The sequence below is a fragment of the Caloenas nicobarica genome, chromosome 1 (assembly GCF_036013445.1).
Source record: "Caloenas nicobarica isolate bCalNic1 chromosome 1, bCalNic1.hap1, whole genome shotgun sequence".
Taxonomy (NCBI): domain Eukaryota; kingdom Metazoa; phylum Chordata; class Aves; order Columbiformes; family Columbidae; genus Caloenas; species Caloenas nicobarica.
Window position 1 is genome coordinate 110,595,622 of NC_088245.1, and position 21,046 is coordinate 110,616,667.

At 40.4% G+C, this 21,046-nt stretch overlaps 1 protein-coding gene across 3 annotated transcripts in view; it reads left to right on the forward strand.

Moving 5' to 3' along the window:
* POLA1 (DNA polymerase alpha 1, catalytic subunit) overlaps positions 1 to 21,046 on the forward strand; it is a 208,148-nt gene that overhangs the window by 10,256 nt on the left and 176,846 nt on the right. For all 3 annotated transcript variants that reach the window (XM_065630908.1, XM_065630918.1, XM_065630927.1), the window contains exons 11-18: positions 2,688 to 2,800; positions 3,260 to 3,376; positions 10,800 to 10,874; positions 12,078 to 12,216; positions 15,105 to 15,262; positions 18,340 to 18,424; positions 19,238 to 19,299; positions 20,030 to 20,119. In XM_065630908.1, coding sequence (XP_065486980.1) covers positions 2,688 to 2,800; positions 3,260 to 3,376; positions 10,800 to 10,874; positions 12,078 to 12,216; positions 15,105 to 15,262; positions 18,340 to 18,424; positions 19,238 to 19,299; positions 20,030 to 20,119 — 839 coding nt within the window. The remainder of the gene's footprint in view (positions 1 to 2,687; positions 2,801 to 3,259; positions 3,377 to 10,799; positions 10,875 to 12,077; positions 12,217 to 15,104; positions 15,263 to 18,339; positions 18,425 to 19,237; positions 19,300 to 20,029; positions 20,120 to 21,046) is intronic.

Genomic DNA, 21,046 nt, shown 5'->3' on the forward strand with positions numbered 1-21,046 from the left:
TTGAAGGTTTTTTGAGTTGGTGCTGTAAGCACCGAGTGAGATATATTTTTCTGTTACACCTTCTGTTGTGAGTTGGGATGCCAAACAAATATGAGACTCTGCTGGGCTGAACAGCTTAGTGATGAGGGTGGTAATGATCATAGATATCTTGATGAAATCAATGGTTCTAATATAAAATTGCTACTTTTAAAGACTGCACTATTGTTCTTTTTCTTTTTTTTTTGTCTTCTAAGTCAGTGGTTGCTGAATGAAACATAATTATGAAAGGATTTCTGTTCCTTGCATGCAAGGAGTGTTCTTTTCTCATTATGACTTTTTCAGGATTGAATAATAAAGACTGCACCTGTTTTCAATTAGCAGTGTAGAAGGGAAAGTTCTGATACTGCTTTTTGTTTAACATGTTCATGATCTTTGTTTATGCCTCATTTGCTGTGATATCAAATGCATTGCCTGAAGGGTAAATACCATAGCATAATCATGAGACACTTTCAAAGGTAATGATTTTTTTGGAGGATTACTTTTCATAACTCCCTTTACTATCTTAGGCAGAGAACTTGAGAATTATAATCCTATTAACATGTTAAAGGAATAACGAATAAAAATTGCCCTTTCTTTCCCCTCTGCAAGATGTTTTCCCAGTCTCTTGACTTTGCTTGCCTTTTGGTTCATTGGTAACATGATCTTTCTTTTCAGACTTTGTGTTTTATAAGCTTTACTTCTGCTTTTTCTTTCTTTCCATAATCAGGCTTGCAGGGAATAGGTCCTGATATCTCTTCTCTCATTTCTTGGTTTTGCATGTGAAATGTCGCTGAAAACTTTTTGAAGTTCTCTCTGCTTTTTTTTGGGGGGGGGGGGTGTGCCAGAGGGGGGTGTTGTCTGTGTGGGTGTTGGACTAGAAGGCATCCAAAGGTTCCTTCCATTCTAAACTACTCTGATTCTGTGAAATCTGGGGATTAAGACCACTTATTTGTCCGTGCTAGAGTTGATTGAAGTTTGTCTTTGCAATCCAGACAAGCTTTTACCTTGTCTTTTGACTGGCTCATGTATCCTTCTTTCTATCTCACCAGCTTGTGTGTTTACCTCTGACAGGTTAACTTCTTCATGCTCTTAATATTGCCAGCTGTTCAAGCGACCAGCTCCTGTTTTGTGGTCTCTCCCATACTTTCATCTTTCTGTATGATACAAACCTATTTGAGTTTTTTATCCCTTTAAAAAAGAAAAGAAAGATTACTGGGGAGAACTTCATCTTCCCTGTCACTTAGATCTGTAATTTGAACTCTTTCCAGATCCTTTTATTCAAACTGTCTAAATCTTGAAGATTGTCTCTGTGTTAAAATCTCTAAGATGCTTTGTGCAGCTGACGCTTGTATCCTTGTTCTCATCACCTTCAAAACTGCAGCATTCTCTTCTCTGTCCGTGACAAAAGCAGTCTTGTTCCCATCTATTCCAAGCACTCAAGAAATGGTTTTTCTTAGCGTGTCACTCCAAGTCTGTCATCCATCTTAGTGCATCTTCACCGATTTATCTTTGATCTAATGGAGTAAGAAAGGTGCCTTTACTTCTGATAGATTGCATGGTAAAGATAAACTATAACTCTTAACCAAGGACTTGTTTGTGCATTGTCAGACCAAGGAGAAACGCAGGTTCCAAAGTCTTCCGTATGTGAAACACTGTTTCTGAGCCAGTCTCCGCTCTGACAGTTCTGATTTCATTAATGGTAATGTACTGTAGGAATAGTGTCTTTCATGTAATCAAATTCCAAATTATTTGGAATTCAAAGGGAACTCTGGTGAAGCCAGGTTTTTGAGTTGTACTTGAAAGTTTATTTTACTTGTAATTCACAAACCGTATGTGAAAGTCAGCTGGCCTTGTTCTGTGTTACTTCAAAGTTTAGCATCACTTGATTAGCAGTTTGCAGCATTTTGTGCTAACACCACGTTCTCCATGGCTCAGAGGTATGCATGTAAAATGATGATGTGGTCCACAGGGAAGTCAGTCATGCTAGTCCTGCTCTGTATGGGCTTTCTGAATGTCTACCTTGGTTACAACTGCTGTCTTGGCATCCAAGATTTCTTGCAATGTCATGCATCTTTCGGCATCCTCATTTGTTAAAAATAGTTGATAACTTTTTACAGTTGATCAACTTCTAGTTGTTGTCTTAAGAATGTATTTCTACAGGTTTATTAGTAGTTGAGTCTTGCTCTCATGGTACTGAAGTGTAGGAAAAATGAGTTAATTATACTGGTCTAGCTGAAGAATGAAAAATTGTAGATAACATGTTTTAGGAGTGATTGACAGCACAGGCGTTCCGATTATCTTCAGCTTTCACTGATATCTCTCCGTTCTCCCTTTCCCCATGAATTATCAAACTAATGTAAGTAGAAATGGAATATCAGAACAGAGTTCTGAGATTGGCTGTGTGATGCCATTTGAATTTCACATATCAAGGTGTTACTATAGTGATGGAGGTAGGGGCATGAAGAACTATACAACTTACCTATTTGTAAATCTGGTGTTTAAAACAATTTAGAATGTGCTGATACATCAGGAAGATTTGCTGTTCAAGGACCTAAGCGAGAAATGGTTGTATTTCTATGCAAGAATGCGTAACAAGCTGCTTTAAGCAACATTGAGTGATTAATTTAAGAATTGCATATTGAATTCTTTGCTCTGCCCTTCTTCCTTAGGTGTGGTGTTTTTGTTTGGCAAAGTTTGGATTGAATCTGCAAACACCTATGTTAGCTGTTGTGTGACAGTGAAAAATATTGAGAGAACTGTTTATCTACTACCACGTGAGACAGTAAGTATATCTTTTAAACATGTCAAATATAAGTACCTTTCATTCTGCTATGGCAGGTTATGAGTTCTAGTAGTGTGTTTATGGGAACTGTTAAAGCCAGCGTTGTCTGATGTACGTTGTAAAGTTAAGTACAACATATACATGGTGTATAACATGCGAGATGCAGAGTAGAGTGTTGCTGCTTCTCCCTGACCCTAACAACTGCAAACAAATTGTTACCTTTAGACTTGCTGCTTGAGAAATAAAATTGTCTTGAGGCATTATTAGAAAACCTAGTGCTTTTTAAACACTCTGTTGCAAATAATGTTGTTTAGATTTGAGTTTTCTTGGCTGATTGCATTGTAGTTTTTCCCTTAAAGAAGAGATACATGATTCATAATAGTAAAGCAAAATTCAACTTATTGATCATGTCTGCTGGCATTTTTTGTTAATTTGTAAAACCTGACTTCTGTTTTTGAGGAATTCGACCTGTCCACTGGCAAAGAGACAGAGACTCCGGTAACTATAATGAGTGTTTTCAAGGAATTTAATGACTGCATTTCACCAAAGTATAAGATCATGAAGTTCAAATCCAAGGTTTGTCTACAAGCATACTATTTGTCATTTTCTGTTGTTCTGGTTTGTAAGGTAGGAAGTCTGTTGAAACACTGTCCAGTGGGGGAGGTTAATGCTGAAATGCAAATATATAACTCCTGACGTGTGTAAATGTACCTGCTTGTAAAAGCCATCCCAGTGTCTTCCCAAATATCCATATTCCTTTAAGAAGAGTAAATCTGCGACACAATTGCTCCACCAGAAGTTTACGCACACTGTGTTTGAAAATACTTGTTCTTTAGCTTCTTTGAAACTGAGTTGAATGTTGGACTGTGTTGCTTGCTTGCTGAACTGTTTTTGAGAATACAGAACAGATAGAAGTTCCAATACCTAGAGCCTGGTTATCAGCTCATGGTGTTAGTTTGAAGTGAAAGATCGTGTTGTCCAGCAGATAGGTCAGTGCACTGAGATTAGACTGTCTTTGCGTTTGACCAGACATTGTGTTGAACTTTATCTCTTGGCATGTTTCATCCTTACAGATTTATCTTTTTAGAATGCGTGCTGTTCGGAGCATTAATTGTCACAGTGTGTTTATATAGGAGGTAGCAAGTTGTGAGGACTGTCAACCGTCTTGAAACTTAAGCGGTTCTGGGCTTACAGTTATGGGCAATAGTCTTATAGTGGTGTTTTTCTGTGTTCTGTTTGCTTGAAAATCCTTAAAAGAACATTTGGAAAAGCAAAATGTTGCTTTAATGGAAAATTTACACACACAGAAATATAATACCTGTTGTAAATCTGCAGGAAAAAGGTGATATCACTGATAATGTTGCAGATTTGGACTGAATGAGTTTGCTAGTGTGAGAAAGCTTTGTTGTTCATTTACATAGAGCATTTGTCTTTTGGCAAGGGGGGTGAGAGTTTATGTGAGAGCAAAGGTGGCTCACATACAAGTTAGAGGAAAAGATCTGTTCAGAGTGAAGTGCCCAGAAACTTTTTGGTTTCTTGAAGTAAGATGTCTTTAGTCTGGCAAAGCTGGCTTTCACTTCAATTACTGGCTGGTGTGGAATTAGTGGTAACTTCTCCCAGGCTGGCAGTCTTGTGACTTCATAGGATTTGTTCCTGAATAGTTGATCAGGAAATGGGATGGCATGTAAAAATGCAGGAAGAATGGAATTTAACAGCGTGTAAGTGTGGGAAGATAAAAAGAAGTTCATACAGTAATTCAGGTTGGAAAGACCCTCAGGAGGTCATCTAATCCAAAGCCTGAGTACTTCAGAAAGTTCAAGTTGTTAAAGTGAAAATGGGAGGAGTGTTTCTCAAATGACAAATTCATGCAAGAAATGACGTCTTTTCATGAACATGTAGCATCATTTGTGTCATTCAGGGAAAATGCATGCTTCGTTAGAACTTTGTAACAAATTGTTATTTTTTGTTCTAGCTTATTTTCACTCAAAACTGATGCAAATTTAGCTTTTTTCAATTGTATCAGTGTTATTTCTCTTGTATATTTGATTATAACTTAGTCAGTTATGTATGGAGATTGGAAAGGAATGAATCTAACAATAGGTAAAAAACAAGTTTATAGTAGCTCACTGTTCAAAGATGCTTTCAGGACTGAGGGAGGAAAGTCAGGGCATTCTTGATGAAAAGAGAGGATACCAACACCACCTGTACTCTAGAAATTGAAGCAGGGGAAAAGCGTTTGGAAAGACATGGAGCTGCTAACAGCATCTTAGGAAACCTCCACCTGTTCTATTGTAGTAAGAAAGAATAGTGTGGGTAAGGTAATGGAGTAATATAGTTTAACCTTCAAAGATGGTTTTTTGAAATCAAGGTGAACTGTATACAGGAAGTATTGGAACTGTTATTTGTGATGTTAGTTCGAAGGTTGTCAATTTTTTGCCAACTTTACACAGAGCTTGAGATGAAAGGCCCAACTTTTTTGTCTGGATATGACTACAGCGCATCTGGGGTCCTTGGGTGTAACACAGGAGTGATCCCTAGCAGGAACAGGCAAGTCGCAGCCCTAAGGCACCGTTCAGATCTTACTTGGAATATTATAACACTTGATCACCCTGATGAGGAATGATTAACTGAAGCAGCAACAGGTACAAAAGATGGTAATTAGAAGGATGAGACAAAAGGAGAATCAGTTGTATCAGAGATAACTATGAAAGAACTTCAATTTTTTTTAGCCTAGTGAAGAATAATGATAAGACCTTTTTGCTCTCTAAAAACATTAAAAGGGAATGAGCAGCAAGAAAGCTATTTAAAGGACAGTTTTAGAAAAAGAACAAGTTTGTAAATTTTAGTTCATGAATAAATTAGTCAGGATAGTTGGGAGTGCAGAGCAGCTCTGTAATAACATACCAGAAGTGTTTCTAAACAGTAAGAATTGAAATAATGTTTGAATTAATCAGACTCTCCACTACACTCAGTTTTGCTTACATAGTAAAAGGCTATCTAGCTTTATTTTGCTGGCATAGTTTTCTGCTGATTTTGATAGTTACAGCCTCCTGGAAGGGTTTAGTGGAAGCGGAAGCTGGCAGGAGGATATGGCACTAGTAATGTGGGAGATAAGAGAAAAGATAGTATTGGAGAGCAGAGCTGTTGGTAGGACCTTTGTAGGACTATTCAAGGAAAACATTACAGTAACCCTGGTATTCCAGCTTAACACAAAATTGACTGTGAACAAGGTGTCAGGATGCTGTGAACCAAATTTGGCTAGGCTTGCATCTCTGTAAGCCTGGCCTTTTGCTGCCTGCAAGGTAATTGTGGAAGTAGTGGGGTTGTCCCATTATTGGGCCTTCCTTTTGTTCCTGTATGAGAGACCTCGGTTTGCTTGGTTGTATACCTTGTTAATCTGTTTTTCTTAAGGAGTCATCATCTTTCTTTTCATCACAGACATACCACCAGAGATGTTGTGTTGTTTACAGCCCTTGAATCTGTGTTTCCATAGGGGTGTGCAGGGCTCTCAGATGGAAATGGTGGTGGCACTCAGCTGAGTGAATGCTTCTAAAAAGTCATCTCCATGCAGTTGTGACTGTATGTGGTTAAAAGTTAATATGCTTTAGAACAGTGGTGTCAAACTTATTTTCACCAGGGGCCACATCAGCCTCGCTGTTGCCTTCAAGGGGCTGAATGTAATTTTAGGACTGTATAAACGTAACTATGTGGCCCCCACTGAAAATGAGTTTGACACCCCTGCTTTAGAAAAGCTTCTCTGTTCTGTGATGTGCAGCCAGCGTTCCACTACTGTGTTGTTAAGGATTGGTGTTTTAAAAGATTTTGCAAAGGCTAACGGCAATATTGCTTGGGTGAGCGGAGCACTTGCCTGTCATGTATTCAGAGTAACATGTAGCAGCTCTGTCTCAGTTTTGATAGAGTACTCTGAAACCAAGAAACTTTTATTCTTCCACCACTTGTTGGAAATCAGAAACGCATACCTGCCATGCAACCAAAATTCTTTTATTCAGAATACCCAGCTTTGTAATGATGTGGAGAGGGCCAGTATTTATGCCCTGAGACAAGCTGTTCTCTGTGGATGTGTGCATGCATCTTGGCCTTGCCAGCACCAAACTTTGTCCCTGCAAACAGATACACTTAAGCCCTATCACTTCCTCCTGCACCTGCTGCTAATTGTAGCTTCAGTGAGTTGCACTGCTGCCAAGTTAGCAAGTCTTCACAAATCAATTTGAAAGCAGCCTTATTCCACTTATGAACTTAGCAGCTAATCACTGCTGCTCATTTCTGCTCTGTGAAGGGCCACTTGAAGGGCAGATTACTCGGCAGCAAAGGATTCGTTCACTGCAGTTATGACCAGAAGCTTGTATAATTGAGCTGAGCTCCATGGAATAACGCAGATGAATCACTGCAGCATACTATTTTTACATGATGTTCAGCTTGCATTTGTGACAAGGACTTGTTTGAAGCCTGAGAGGGGATTTTTTTTAGTTAAAAAAAAAAAAAAGGAGGGGGAAGCACCAGTAATATGTGCTAAAAAGCAGTGCATCGCCATCTGTTATGTTACAGCTATGATGTGCCGCTCGTGTGACATGCTGCTTGGGCAGTTCAGATCTACATTTGCATGCTAATATGTAATGCTGTTCTGACTTCACAGTGGTGATCTCATACTCTTTTCTGCTTCTATGTAGCTGTTGATGCCATAATGGTTTCTGGATTTGCCTTCCTCCTGTTGATAGCAGAGGGCCCTCTCTTTTCAACCTCCAGTTGGACTGCAGTGTTATGAGAAGGAGCAAACTTAACTGCTCATTGTAATGCTCCAATGGAGCTATTGCTGATGCTCTTAATTTAAGGAAAAATCAAACAAAACCAACAAAAAAAGATGAACACAAACCAACCCCTAAACCAAATAACTTTTAGTTTACCTAACTGTGCATGTATCTAATTGCTCTGCAAAATTTGATTCCAATCTATGGTGGCTTTGTTTTTTCTTGTTAAGCTTACTTCAGTGGTATGTTGACTCCGTGTACAATGTGGTGAACTTAGTGCACTGTCCAGTGAAAATATGACTTTTAACTTAAGAGGCCTCTAGGAATTATTGTAGTAAGAGTAAAAATGTTCTAGCATAGTTATGGTGCAACACAATAATATATAACAGTGGTGCAGATGGTTTGTGAAGTATTACAGGGCAGAGCAGAGCATTTCAGCAGGTACCATAGTGTTGTTACACAGGATATTGTAATTATTTGGCAAATAAAGGTAGTTATTCTTAAAAACTGACAAGCTGTGCATGTTGTGGAAAATCGTTGTTGTTCTTGAAGAAAGCAGAAGTGATACTCCACCTCACTGCAAGTTGTACTGACCTTGAGGCTGTCTTTGTTAGAGATACGTAAAAAAAACCTTGACTACTTTCTAATAAAACCCAGGTTGCTCAAGATCAAAAATACAATACTGTTATAGAAATGGTTCTGTTCTAAGCATGTAATAAAGTAAACAGCTGGCAGAGGGTTGGGAAATCGGCTCTCTTGGATGCCTTTCTGAAGTGCAGGTACACTAAGGCATGTAGAATAGAAGGGCCTGTGTGCAGTTAACAGGGCTACGATCCTACTGGGATCACGGAGACCTGGTGGAGTAGGATGTAGTTAAGAAGACAGGCTGGGACAGTGAGAAGGGGGAGCCCCTTTTACATGACAGAGCAGTGGGAATGTGTGGACCTCTGCCTAAGGATGGGCAAGGAGCTGATCACGAGCTTATGGGTCAGGATTAGAGGGCAGACTAATGGAAGTGACATCGTGGTGGAAAAAGGAAAGCCAGAGCCCATCTGGAGTTGAATCTGGTGCGGGAGGCAAAGAGTAGTAGCAAAGTCTTCTGTAAGTACAGGAGGGCTAGGGGAGAATCTGGGCCTGCTGCTGAAAGGGACAGGGGATGTGGTGACAAAGGGCATGGAGAAGGCTGAGACACTCAATGAATGCCTTCTTCACCTTGGTCTTTACTGCTAAGTCTAGCCTTCAGCAATCCCTGACCCCAAGACACCAGGATAGCCTGAAGCAAGGAAGACTTGTCCTCGCTGGAGGAGGATCAGGTTAGGGAACATTGAAGCAAGCTGGACAGACACAGGACCTGATGGGATGTACCCATGAATGTGGATGGAGCTGGCTAATGTCATTGCAAGGCCACTCTTGATTTTCTTGAACAGCTCATGTCAGTCAGAGGAGGTTTCTGAGGACAGGAAGGAAGCAAGTGTCACTGTTGTCCTCAAGATGGGCAAGGAGGAGATTCCAGGGAACTAGAGGCTGGTCAGCCTCACCTCAAGCCCTGGGAAAAGGTGATGGAGCAACTAATTGTGAGAACAGCTGTTTTCCAGACACACAAAGCACAAGGAATTGCTTAGGAGTGCACAACACAGATTTACAAAGAGAAAATCAGGCTTCGCCAAGCTGGTAGCCTTCTGTGAAGAGATGACTGGCTTGGTGGACAAGGGGAGAGCAGTGGCTGGTATTTGTCTTGACTTCAGTAAAGTAAGACTTCACTGTCTCCCAGAGCATACTCAAAGACAAACTGAAGAAGTATGGGCTGGGCAAGTGGACAGTGAGGTGCACTGAAAATCATCTGCAGTGCTGGGCTCCAAGGGTCATGATCAGCAGCATGAAGTCCAGCTGGAGGCGAGTTGCTTGTGGCATACCCTGGGGTAGATACTGAGTTCAGTCCTATTTAGTGTCTGTGTTAATGACCTGGCTGATGGTGCAGACACCACCCTCACCAAGTGTGCAGACGATACAAAACGGGGCGGACTGGGTGACATACCAGACAGGTGTGCTGCTGTTCAGAGGGACCTTGGCAGGCTGGAGGTGTCTCATGACCTACAGGAGGCTCATCCATTTCAACCAAGGGAAATACCAAGTCCTGCACCAGGACTGGAATAACCTCAGGCACCAGAGATGCTGGTGGCTGACTGTCTGGAAGGCAGTTTTAGATGGAAGGATCTGGTCATCCTGGTAGACATGCAGTTGGAGAAGAGCCAACAAAGCACCCTTGTGGCAGAGGCAGCCATGGGCACCCGGGGCTGCATGAGGCAGAGCATTGCCAGCAAATCTGAGGGAGTTGGTCCTTCCTCTTTACCCAGCCCTGGTGAGACACTTGTGGAGTCCTGTGTTCAGCTGAGCTCCCCAGAATGAGAAAGGCTTGCACGTACTAGAGCAAGTCCAGCACAGGGCCACAAACATAGGCCTGAAGCATTTATCATACGAGAGGCTGAGAGAGCTGAGACTGCTCAGCCTGGAGAAGAGAGGGCCCGGGGCAGGGGGTTGGTGGTGCAGATCTTCTATAAATATGTGATGGGTAGGAGTAAAGAAGGCTATGGTCGATTCTTCTCATTGGTGCCCAACGGAGGGCAAGAGCAATAGGTACCATTTGAGATGCATGAAGTTTATCAGAACATAAGCCACTTTTTTTTACCGTAAGGCAGGTCAGGCACTGTCTCAGGTTTCCCAGGGAGGCCGTAGAGTCTCCATCCTTGGGATTATCCAAAACCTAACTGGAGAGGGTCCTGAGCAACCCGCTCTAGCTGACCCAGCTCTCAGAAGGCAGTTGGACTGGACAATCTCTGGAGGTGCCTTTTTATCTCAGCCATTTTGCGATTTTTGTGGTGGTCTGCAACCACCAATTCTCAAGGGTATATGTGAAGGCAGTGAATTTACAGAACATTTCTGAGTTTCCTTAGCTGTCAAGCTTGTAGGTTTTTTTTGTTTTGTAAGGGTTAGTATACTTGGAAGTCAATTCTGTAGAAACTCTTCATGCTAAGAAGACCTAATGACATTAAATACAAGTACTAAGCGAGTCTTAATGTCTTTAGATGGTTATAATGAGTTGCAGAAGTGGTAATATATGATCAAGCCCATGGTATTTGAGATGTATGTTTTGGCTGGCCTTTATTTCATTATCTTTCTTATTAGTATGAATTTTCAATTTGGAGATATTGAAAAAATAATTTTTTTATATGTAGAAAGTGGAAAAATATTATGCATTCGAGATCCCGGATGTTCCAGCAAAATCCGAATACTTAGAAGTTAAATATTCGGTGAGTATAATTAATCTGATTAAAGACTTTAACCTGCTTTCTTACCTAATTAAGAGTTTTATTATTTTACTTAAAAAATAAAATGCTGGATTTGATCATTAGTAGCTTTACCTGTGTTGCAGTGTGTTGCTAGTTGCTCCTTGTTTTGTTATTTACAAAAAGAAAGGACACAAGCACATGCACCTTGCCCCCCATGCCATGCTCAGAGATTAATACGTAAGCTTGTGGCTTTTTTGTTACCATTTGTATGTTGGTTTGTCCCTCACAAGAACAGTTGTTTAGTGGGTAACCTATACCATGTTTATTTGTTGGCATTAGCTCTCTTTGTGTAAATAAAGCATGGGGAGAAAAAATACTTTCTGCATATACTACGTTCTGAATCAACTAATCAGCCGAACAACTCTTAAGCTGTGCTGGATCAGGACCTGAAATATTGTAAAATATTCTAAATTACTTACTACCCCTAAATATTTTATTGAATCCATGTCTAGAATATAGGTGATATCTCTGCTTATACAGCTCTTGCAAATAGCAGCTGGGTGAGAAAGACTTTTGTTGAAGAGCTGTAAAATTAAGCAGGAAAGATGAAAAAAGAATTCCTATGAGAAAACCAATAGCTATTTTTAATTAGCAAAAATACTTGATTTGGTTTCAAATGTAAGAGACTCAGCAGTTTTGTAGTGATTTGGTCAGTTGCTGAGATAATGCCTTTTTAAGCCATTTTTTAATACTAGTCCTATGTGCGAAAGCAGCATCCCCCAGAGATTTGCTAGCTTTCTCAAATTTTTCTTTAACTGTGCAGAAACACTTTATCCAGTCTTTATATGACAGACAATATTAAATCTGTAATTATCTAATTAAGTTTTATAACACGAGCAGTTTCTGTATTAGAGTGGTCATTGAACGTTGTTGTAGTCTTCGCTGGTGTTAATATTTCTCTCTTATATCCAATATGGCTGAAGAACTTTTGCTTTGGTGCAACTTTACATTGCTGTCCTGATTTAGTTATGCACCTATTTCTTTTACACAACAGTGTAATTTCTTCAATTACAGTAAGGTATTATAGGTTAAGGCTTTGCTTGTGGGAAATTACAGTGATTTCAGGTATTGTGTAGTTTTGTTAAGGTGCTGTCTGAATATAGTGTGTCAATCTTGAAGATTTCTGTGGAGTGACATGGCTCACTGCTTTCTGTTACTTGTTAGGCTGAATGTCCTCGGCTTCCGCAAGATCTGAAAGGACAAACATTTTCACACGTATTTGGAACTAACACGTCTAGCCTGGAACTTCTCCTGTTGAGCAGGAAGATCAAAGGACCGTGCTGGCTGGAAATAAAAAATCCACGTATGGCGGTTTGCATGTGAAATACTTGGTTGCTGGAAAACACAGATAATTATAGATTGGGAGGAAGAGGGAGAATTTAAATTTTACTGATAAATCATCATTTGGTAAATTAACTTCGCAATTCATTTGTGTAATTTTCATTATCTAGTACAAATTGTAACTTACTCTTCTTTTTTTTTTGAGTGAGAGCTTTATCCATATAAAGTTGCATGTTGTACAGGTGAGATTGTACCTTTGAATGGCAGTGGAAGGGACCTATGCAGTGTCTAGCAGCTGCTCTTTGGTGCTTACCCTAAAGCCATGCAAACTCAGCTGAAGTTAGTTCTCTTTCTATTGATAACTTAAGATTTGTGTGTTGTTTGTTTTGTTTTGTTCTTTTTTTTTCTGCAAATGTATCTTTTTAAGAGCAAACTGCTGCTAGGTGGCTTTTTTGTGGTGCAGAGCTTTTTTAGTTTGAAATCCTTTCTGCCTCATGAGTGGCGTGCACTACTTAGAGGTGCTTACATTGCCTTATTTTGGCTTAGGTAGAGCCCTCTATTCAGTGTGTGCACATATTCCCAAGAATGTACGGAAGTACGTACGGAAGTTGATCATAATATTAGTGCAGTCTCCTTGGGGCATTTTGAATATAGAATTGATAGTATTGAATGCTGACACCAGGAGGATTCTCCTCTTCAGCACCTTGCTCAGTCACTGACAAAGTTGATACCAGTAAGGATTTTGAGCTGGAATAGACAAAAGACAAATCCCTGACTGCCAAAGGACAGATCAGCTCTGATGGGTTTTTCACCAGACATCGGTGTACATACTGGCACTGATTTTGAAGGCCTAGGTATGTTTTTTCATCTAATTTTTGCCCAAGTAATTGACCTTGTATTTCTTTGGCATTTTCTTCACTTGAAAAGAGCCCAGAGCTGTTTTGTTCCTTATATCCAGTATGGCGATATTATGGCAATGATACCTAACAGTTCAGGGCAGCATCCAATTTTTCTTAATGCTGGTGTGCATTATCTCCCCTTAGACTATCTTGCCCAAGTGCAGATACTGCTCCATCCCAGAGTTAAATGCTAAACTAAAGGAGCTCCGTTTTTCCCGTTCCCTTATCTCGATTATAGTCTCCAGGTTCCAGAGAGAGACCGTATCCTGATACCAGAATTGCTCATTTAAAAATTGCGGCATGCTCACTTTGTTGAAAACTGTCTGTTAAGCTGGCTAGTTATATTTATGCAAATTTCTGTAGTCATTTCACTGGATTATGTACCCCAAAGATAGTTTGTGTGTGTGTGTCCAGTTTACCAGAAGTTTCATTCTTTTTTGTGTAGCTTCCCTTCCCCACTTCCCATAGAGGGTCTTAGGGGTAAAAAGTCTACCTGCAAGGTTTAGAATAAGTGAGTCTCAAGCCATTCGATCAGACTCCTACACCTTCTCCAAAAACTATCATCACTATTCATAATGAAGCTGCCTTTGCAGTTTGAGTGTCAGTGCTAGATAGCACCAGAGCTTTTCTAGAGCAGCAGTCTCCAAACTTGCTAGATTGTGCAAGTAAAATTGTGTAAGTAAAAAATTGAGCATTTACCCCAATACATAGATACTTATTTATAAATTATATAAACGTACTACTCTACTAATATATTATGTGCATTATAAAATAAACACAAAAATAGAAATTAAAACAGCATGAGATGTGAAATAAATACTTTAAAAAGTATTAATTTTATTTATTAATGGTACAAAAAATATTTTTTTTTCCCACACCCTAATGGATTGTCTTATACACTCCCTGGAGTGCCTGCGCCCCAGTTTGGAGACCACTGCTCTGTGGAGTCCTAGTTGAAGCTCTAGTTATTAAGATATTGGAGATCAAAGAAAAAAGGTGTTAAGCAATTGATCACCTGTCTTCCTTTGGAGAGATCATCAGCGTTTAATAAATGAAAATATTTTAATCAGTTACCTGTTTGCATTTAGAGCAAGGAAAAATAGAGAAGGTAAAATATGTGGGTTTCCAGAGAGGGGTTAAATAGTTTTGCAGGGAGTAAGATAACCAGGTCTACCAACAGCTGTTGTCAAAAGGTTAACCCCTCAGAAATCTAACCTCTGCTTCTTTCTAACTGCATGTAATGAGTTACCTCAGCAGCATCTTTTGTGAATGATCACTTATTTTTTTTAAGCAAGTGAAGAATTACAGACCAAAATATTCAAATGATAATGGGTGGTGAACGTCTTCTCTCCCCCCCAACGCCTATCTTTCTAGATAATTTTTTACCTCTTTTACACTTGATGTCTAAATAGCTTTCTGTGGCCCTCTGTACATTGCCCATCTCCTTATTTCCGTAATCGTGTTTCTGAAGGACTACATCTAAATGAATTATCCAGTGCATTTCAGTCAGTCATATGTTCTTGTTCTCATTTGATCAATATTCTTTTGATTAGCACTCTGGCCACCTTTTCTGTAGCATTTAAGAAATTTCTGTGTAAATGAAAGATTCACTTAATTTTTATGAAGCCTTCTCCCTTTGGACTGACTACAAGATTAGATGCTGAGAGGTGGTATATTAATTTAGGTGGAGTTAACACTCATTTGGTTTATACCTTTCTCTACTATGACTCTGTAAAAGCTGCCTGAAGTATATTTTTTGCATTACACATCTTCTTGGCCTCAGTACCAATCTCCCCTCTCTTATTTGGTGTTAAAGAGTCACAGTGTGACTGGCCTTCTGACTGGGGAGTTAGAGCCCAGGGAGTTACCCAGTTTGGGCAGGATTAGTCTGGGTCTTGTGCTATCCCACAAGGGCACAATGTTAAAAGGACGTGCACTGGCAGTGGTGCCATTAGAGAAGCCTTACCTGTGGTTCCCAGAAGGATGAAGGTGGTTTGTATTGTCTCCTCAGAGCCTTCCAATCAGTCGGTCAGCTGGTGTAAGGTGGAGGCTGTGGCCATGAAGCCTGGCTTGGTGGACGTGGTTAAAGATCTTTGTCCTCCTCCTCCTATCGTGGTCATGTCCCTCAGCATGAAGACCACTCAGAACCCAAAGACTCACCAGAATGAGGTAAGTAATCTGCTCTCATTTGGTTTGGTTTAGTTCTTTGGCATATACTATTAGACCGTCGTGAGACAGGTTAGTTTTACACTACTGATGATGTGTTGTTGCAATAGTAATCCTGCTCAGTACGAGAGGAACCGCAGGTTCAGACCCCTGGTGCGTGCACTTGGCTGAGGAGCCACTGGCGCGAGGCTACCATCTGCGGGCTTACGACTTAATGCCTCTAAGTCAGAATCCCGCCTAGACGCAGCGATGCTGCAGCGCTGCTGGTGCCTCGATGGGCTCACAATAGCCGGCTGCTCGCCCCCCCGTGGGGTGGGCCTGGTGCGGAGTGCCGCTCGTGGTCAGGACCCGGAGGGGCGGACGGATGCAGCGCCGCCTCTCCCCCGTCGCGTACCACATGATCGTGGGGCACCCGACGCTAAATCATTCGTAGACGACCTGATTCTGGGTCAGGGTTTCGTACATAGCAGAGCAGCTCCCTCGCTGCGATCTATTGAGAATCAGCCCTCGACACAAGCTTTTGTTGAGGACTGGAGGAAAGCAAATGTCACTCTGGTCTTCAAAAAGGGCAAGAAGGAGGACCCGGGCAACTATAGACCGGTCAGCCTCACCTCCATCCCTGGGAAAGTGATGGAACACCTTATCCTTGGTGCCATCTTAAGACATATCAAGGATAAGAGGGTCATCAGGGGCAGTCAACATGGCTTCACCAAAGGGAAGTCGTGCTTGACCAACCTCATAGTCTTTTATGAAGACGTAACAAGGTGGATAGATGATGGCAGAGTGGTGGATGTGGTCTACCTTGACTTCAGTAAAGCATTTGACACAGTCTCCCACGGCATCCTCACGGCTAAACTGAGGAAGTGTGGACTGGACAATCAGGTAGTGAGGTGGACTGTGAACTGGCTGGAGGAAAGAAGCCAGAGAGTTGTGGTCAATGGGGCGGAGTCTGGTTGGAGGCCTGTATCTAGTGGAGTGCCTCAGGGGTCAGTACTTGGACCAGTACTACTCAATATATTCATCAACGACTTGGATGAGGGAATTGAGTGTACTATCAGCAAGTTTGCTGATGACACCAAGCTGGGAGGAGTGGCTGACACGCCAGAGGGCTGTGCTGCCATCCAGCGAGATCTGGACAGGCTAGAGAGTTGGGCGGGGAAAAATTTAATGAAATAGAACAAGGGAAAATGTAGAGTCTTGCATCTGGGCAGGAACAACCCCAGGTTCCAGTATAGGTTGGGGAACGACCTGTTGGAGAGCAGTGTAGGGGAAAGGGACCTGGGGGTCCTGGTGGACAGCAGGATGACCATGAGCCAGCACTGTGCCCTTGTGGCCAAGAAGGCCAATGGCATCCTGGGGTGGATTAGAAGGGGGGTGGTTAGTAGGTCGAGAGAGGTTCTCCTTCCCCTCTACTCTGCCCTGGTGAGACCGCATCTGGAATATTGTGTCCATTTCTGGGCCCCTCAGTTCAAGAAGGATAGGGAATTGCTGGAGAGAGTCCAGCGCAGGGCAACAAAGACGACTAAGGGAGTGGAGCATCTCCCTTATGAAGAAAGGCTGAGGGAGCTGGGTCTCTTTAGCTTGGAGAAGAGGAGACTGAGGGGTGACCTCATGAATGTTTATAAATATATAAAGGGTGGGTGTCACGAGGATGGAGCCAGGCTCTTCTCAGTGACAACCAACAGTAAGACAAGGGGTAATGGGTTCAAGCTGGAACACAAGAGGTTCCACTTAAATTTGAGAAGAAACTTCTTCTCAGTGAGGGTGATGGAACGCTGGAACAGGCTGCCCAGGGAGGTTGTGGATTCTCCTTCTCTGGAGACATTCAAAACCCGCCTGGACGCCTTCCTGTGTAACCTCACCTAGGTGTTCCTGCCCTGGCAGGGGGATTGGACTAGATGATCTTTTGAGGTCCCTTCCAATCCCTAACATTCTGTGATTCTGTGATACTAAAAAAATTCTAAGGCTTGGAAGAGCTTCACCTGATAAAACATGTCTAAATGTATTTACTGTTAAATAAACTTTCTGTGCTGTGGGCTTTTCAAAGGAATTTTTACTGGGGTCTCACCAGCATGAGAACTGTGGATTCAGGGGGCCTGTTTGGTAAGAATATTTACTGTGACAGTGTATCCTATGTATTTTTTCAAGCCTTCCATTTTGTCTGTTGTGCATAGTAGTTATAAATGAAACTGTCCCAGAACAGCTGTTAATGGAATATTTTTTTGTTAGAGCTAATTGTAGGTTCTAGGTAGAATGACCATGTTTTTCTGCTGATAAAACTCATTTTGAAATAGAATGAGAAATTGACCTAAATCTTATAGCACCTACTATTCTGCTGTAAGGTCTTTCCTTTTCTCAGAGAGGAGGAGAGTTGTAGGTGGCTACTTTTGAGTATGGACTGCAGACCACAATGCATAGTCAGGCACTTTAATCCGTTTTTAACATAAGTCTCCCTAGCTTAGGAAGAGGTTTATTATTCACTAATAGGCTAGGATAGTTGTTTCTGGCTAATTGAATGGAAGAAAAATTAGGCTGACAAATTTTCAAACGGAATGAGTCCTCTTAATGAAGTAAAAATTTTTCGAGGGGGTGAGTATGGTTTCTAGGCAAGGTAATAAGACATATGCCAGGTCCTGACAGGACTCCACTTGCCAAGGTGTTTCTGAAGGCTGTCTGCTTTTTTCTTCTGTTGAGTTTTCCTGACCAGTGTCTGGGGAGCCAGGACATCCTGCCAGCAAAGCAAGCAGAAGCATCACAGGGAATCCTTTAAACTATCGAGTCTGTTCAGATTCAGAACAAAATTTGATAAAAGCAGAGTATTCCAAAATGAATTATTTTTCCTCTCAGCTTTCTAAGATAATCATTTAGGAGTAAGTGGCACTTTATTTTACTTGGGATCAGTTGATAATTTTTATCTTTTTAACTATTTATAGCTGGAATTTTCATTTTCAAAAGATCTTTTTTTGAAACAAGAGGAAAGAGATGAAGAAACTTTAAAAAAAAAAAAAGAGGGAGGAAGAAATGGATATTGATAGTAGTCATGTTTATGAAGTTCTGTGTTCTTTGTCTCTTTGGTATAGATTGTGGCTATAGCAGCTCTGATTCATCAGAAATTTCCTTTGGATAAGGCTCCACCTCAGCCTCCTTTTCAGGCACACTTCTGTGGTATGTACTTAGAACAGCTGATGAGTAGAAAACTCCTTTAGAGTTTTTCTTTTGTTGTTGTGTGGTGTGTTTTTGTTGTTGTGTGGGGGGTGTTTTTTGTGTGGGTTTTGTTTGTGGTTTTTTCGTTTGTTGTTTGTTGTTGATTTGGGTGGGTTTTTTTACTTAATTCTGTCTCTGAAGTAATAATGGCTTAAAATAGGTGACAAAGTTTTAACTCCCAGGCAGGCTTTCTTCTGTATTTTTAACTTCATTGGTTACTGACTTTTTATTTAAGTCTTTATTGAAAAAAAAGGTAGCATGAGATGATGTGAAGTAATCCTTGTCTATACAGCTTACTGTCGTTAGTTTTAGGTAATCATGTATTCTCTTGGATTACTTTCTTCACCCATTAATTTAGACCATTTCTTTACCATCAGTTATTTTTCGGTTCTCCTGAACAGAATTTAAAAAAATAAACATCACATTTATTTATAAACAAGCTTCTCAGAAAAAAAAATCTCTTGCAGCAGTGTCATAGTAAGATCAGCTAAACCTTGAGAGTAGGAAATGATGAAGAGTGTTGAGTGTTTGTGAATTTCTTTGACAGCTGTGGCCCAGACTTTTGATCTCCAATGATAACCTCAAATATAACTGATTAAAATTGTTTAATGCTTGACTAATTACTTGGTTACCTTAAAGACAAGTATTCACGTAAGGCTAGCTTTTTAGAATTAGAGGTTAGTTTTCCTTAGCTCTCTTTGCTGTGGATAGATGATTACAGGGAGCATACAATTAAGAACATGTATGTAAGAACAAATCTAATTTCTTTTGCAGCTGTTTCCAAACCAAACGATTGCATTTTTCCTTATGACTTCAAAGAAGTTATTAAAAAGAAGGTAATTTCATTTTGTTAGCTTTCTGATTGCAGTACCTTTTAAAATATGAACTTCCTTTTGCTTTGGGTGTGTAAGAGAAATATTCAAAGCAATGGCATGATTATTTAATTAATTTTCGACTCTGCAAACCTAAATCCAGGTATTTATTCTGTGTTGCTTGTAAAAACAGAGGTGTGTGCTCTGCAAGATTCAGTAGTACTGCTACTTGTGTTCATAAAATAGTGTTAGACAAGAGAGTTGGAAAGTGTTGCAAAGAGGCTTAAATGGTGATTAGTTTTCATTATACCTTGACTGTTTACTTGTAGTAAACTGGGAGAATTTGTTTCTTCTTTCCTTGGAGAGTAGTCTGTCAAAATTTAGAAGACATCCTTTCTAAAGGGCACTGGGAGAGCTGTCAGAATAATAAAGTAACCTATTTTTGTTTTTCCTCTGTTTCTGTGTGATCTTAAGCCTATGAGTGAAGGAGGCACATGGAGCATTTTCCTGGTGCGCTTGATTCTTAGGAGGCTCTTAAAATATCACTAGACACCTGCATACAAAAGCAAAATGGAAAAAAGCCCCTGAGAAAAGCTATGTCTACAGGAGTGAGAACAAAAAGCCTTGAATTATAGAAGGGAAGGGAGAACTCTGTGGTGCTTTATTATTGTCTTGTGACTAGTAGGGGAGAGGAGATGTCTCCATTTTAAACTTATTGGGTCATTGAAATCAGGTGCTATCTTGCTCCTTTTAGAATGCTAAAATAGAAATTACGGCAACAGAGAGAACACTGCTGGGATTTTTCCTTGCGAAGATTCACAAAATTGACCCCGATGTTGTTGTGGTGAGTAGTTCTGAGACTTTGAGAGTTAAATTAAAGCATATTGTCAGTTGGTCAGCTTTGTTCTTTTTCTTTTGTCCCCTTACAGGTTTTTTAATGTTTATCTTAGACTGCCTTATGAATTGAATTTACTTTATAAGACAGCAGGTATATTTTGATACAAAGATGATAGAGAATTTTCCCTGACAGCATTTTATACATCCTATTATTTCCTATAATATCTGAAATAGGCAATATTTCCATAGTACCTGAAAAAAGTATCTTTTTCTTTACTCAGAAAGACAAAACACAACAAAAAACCTCTCATGATTTTCTAGAAAAATGGGAACTCTTGGTACACTTAAGAGTCTGTTTCAGTTCAGATGCTCATATTTCTGTCACTGTTTAGATTGTGTTTATGCTGTAAATCAAAATAGATAACCTATACAAATCCACAGAATCTGAGCAAAGTTTTGTAATAAGCATTCTTATGTTTTCTACTCTATTGGCAGTGGAGGATTTACTATAATTACTTGTTTTCTTTTTATTGTTGTGTTTAATTAATGTACAGTCCTGACTTTCATTTAGTGAAATTTTGAGGGCAATATGAAGTTGGTTATAAATCTGAGGGTATCTGCCCCGCGAGCTGAGCTTCCTGGTGGTTATGGGAAGGAACCAGGCAAAACACAGCAGCCAATGGTTTTAAATTGAAGATGCCAGTAGCAGGGGTGTGAGCACTCTGATCCTAAAAACAGTAGAGACGTCTTAGTGCAGTTTAATTTGCACCTGATTTAATTATGCTGTTGAAAAACAGGCTTTTTCAGTATAGGTAGGACCCATCCACTATGGCTGTAATACTGCTGCTGATTTTTAAAGAGCTGCTTCTATAGCACAGTGTTGCACTGCACAGGTGTATCTGGTGTAGTGAACCTGCAGTTCCCGGTGACTCAG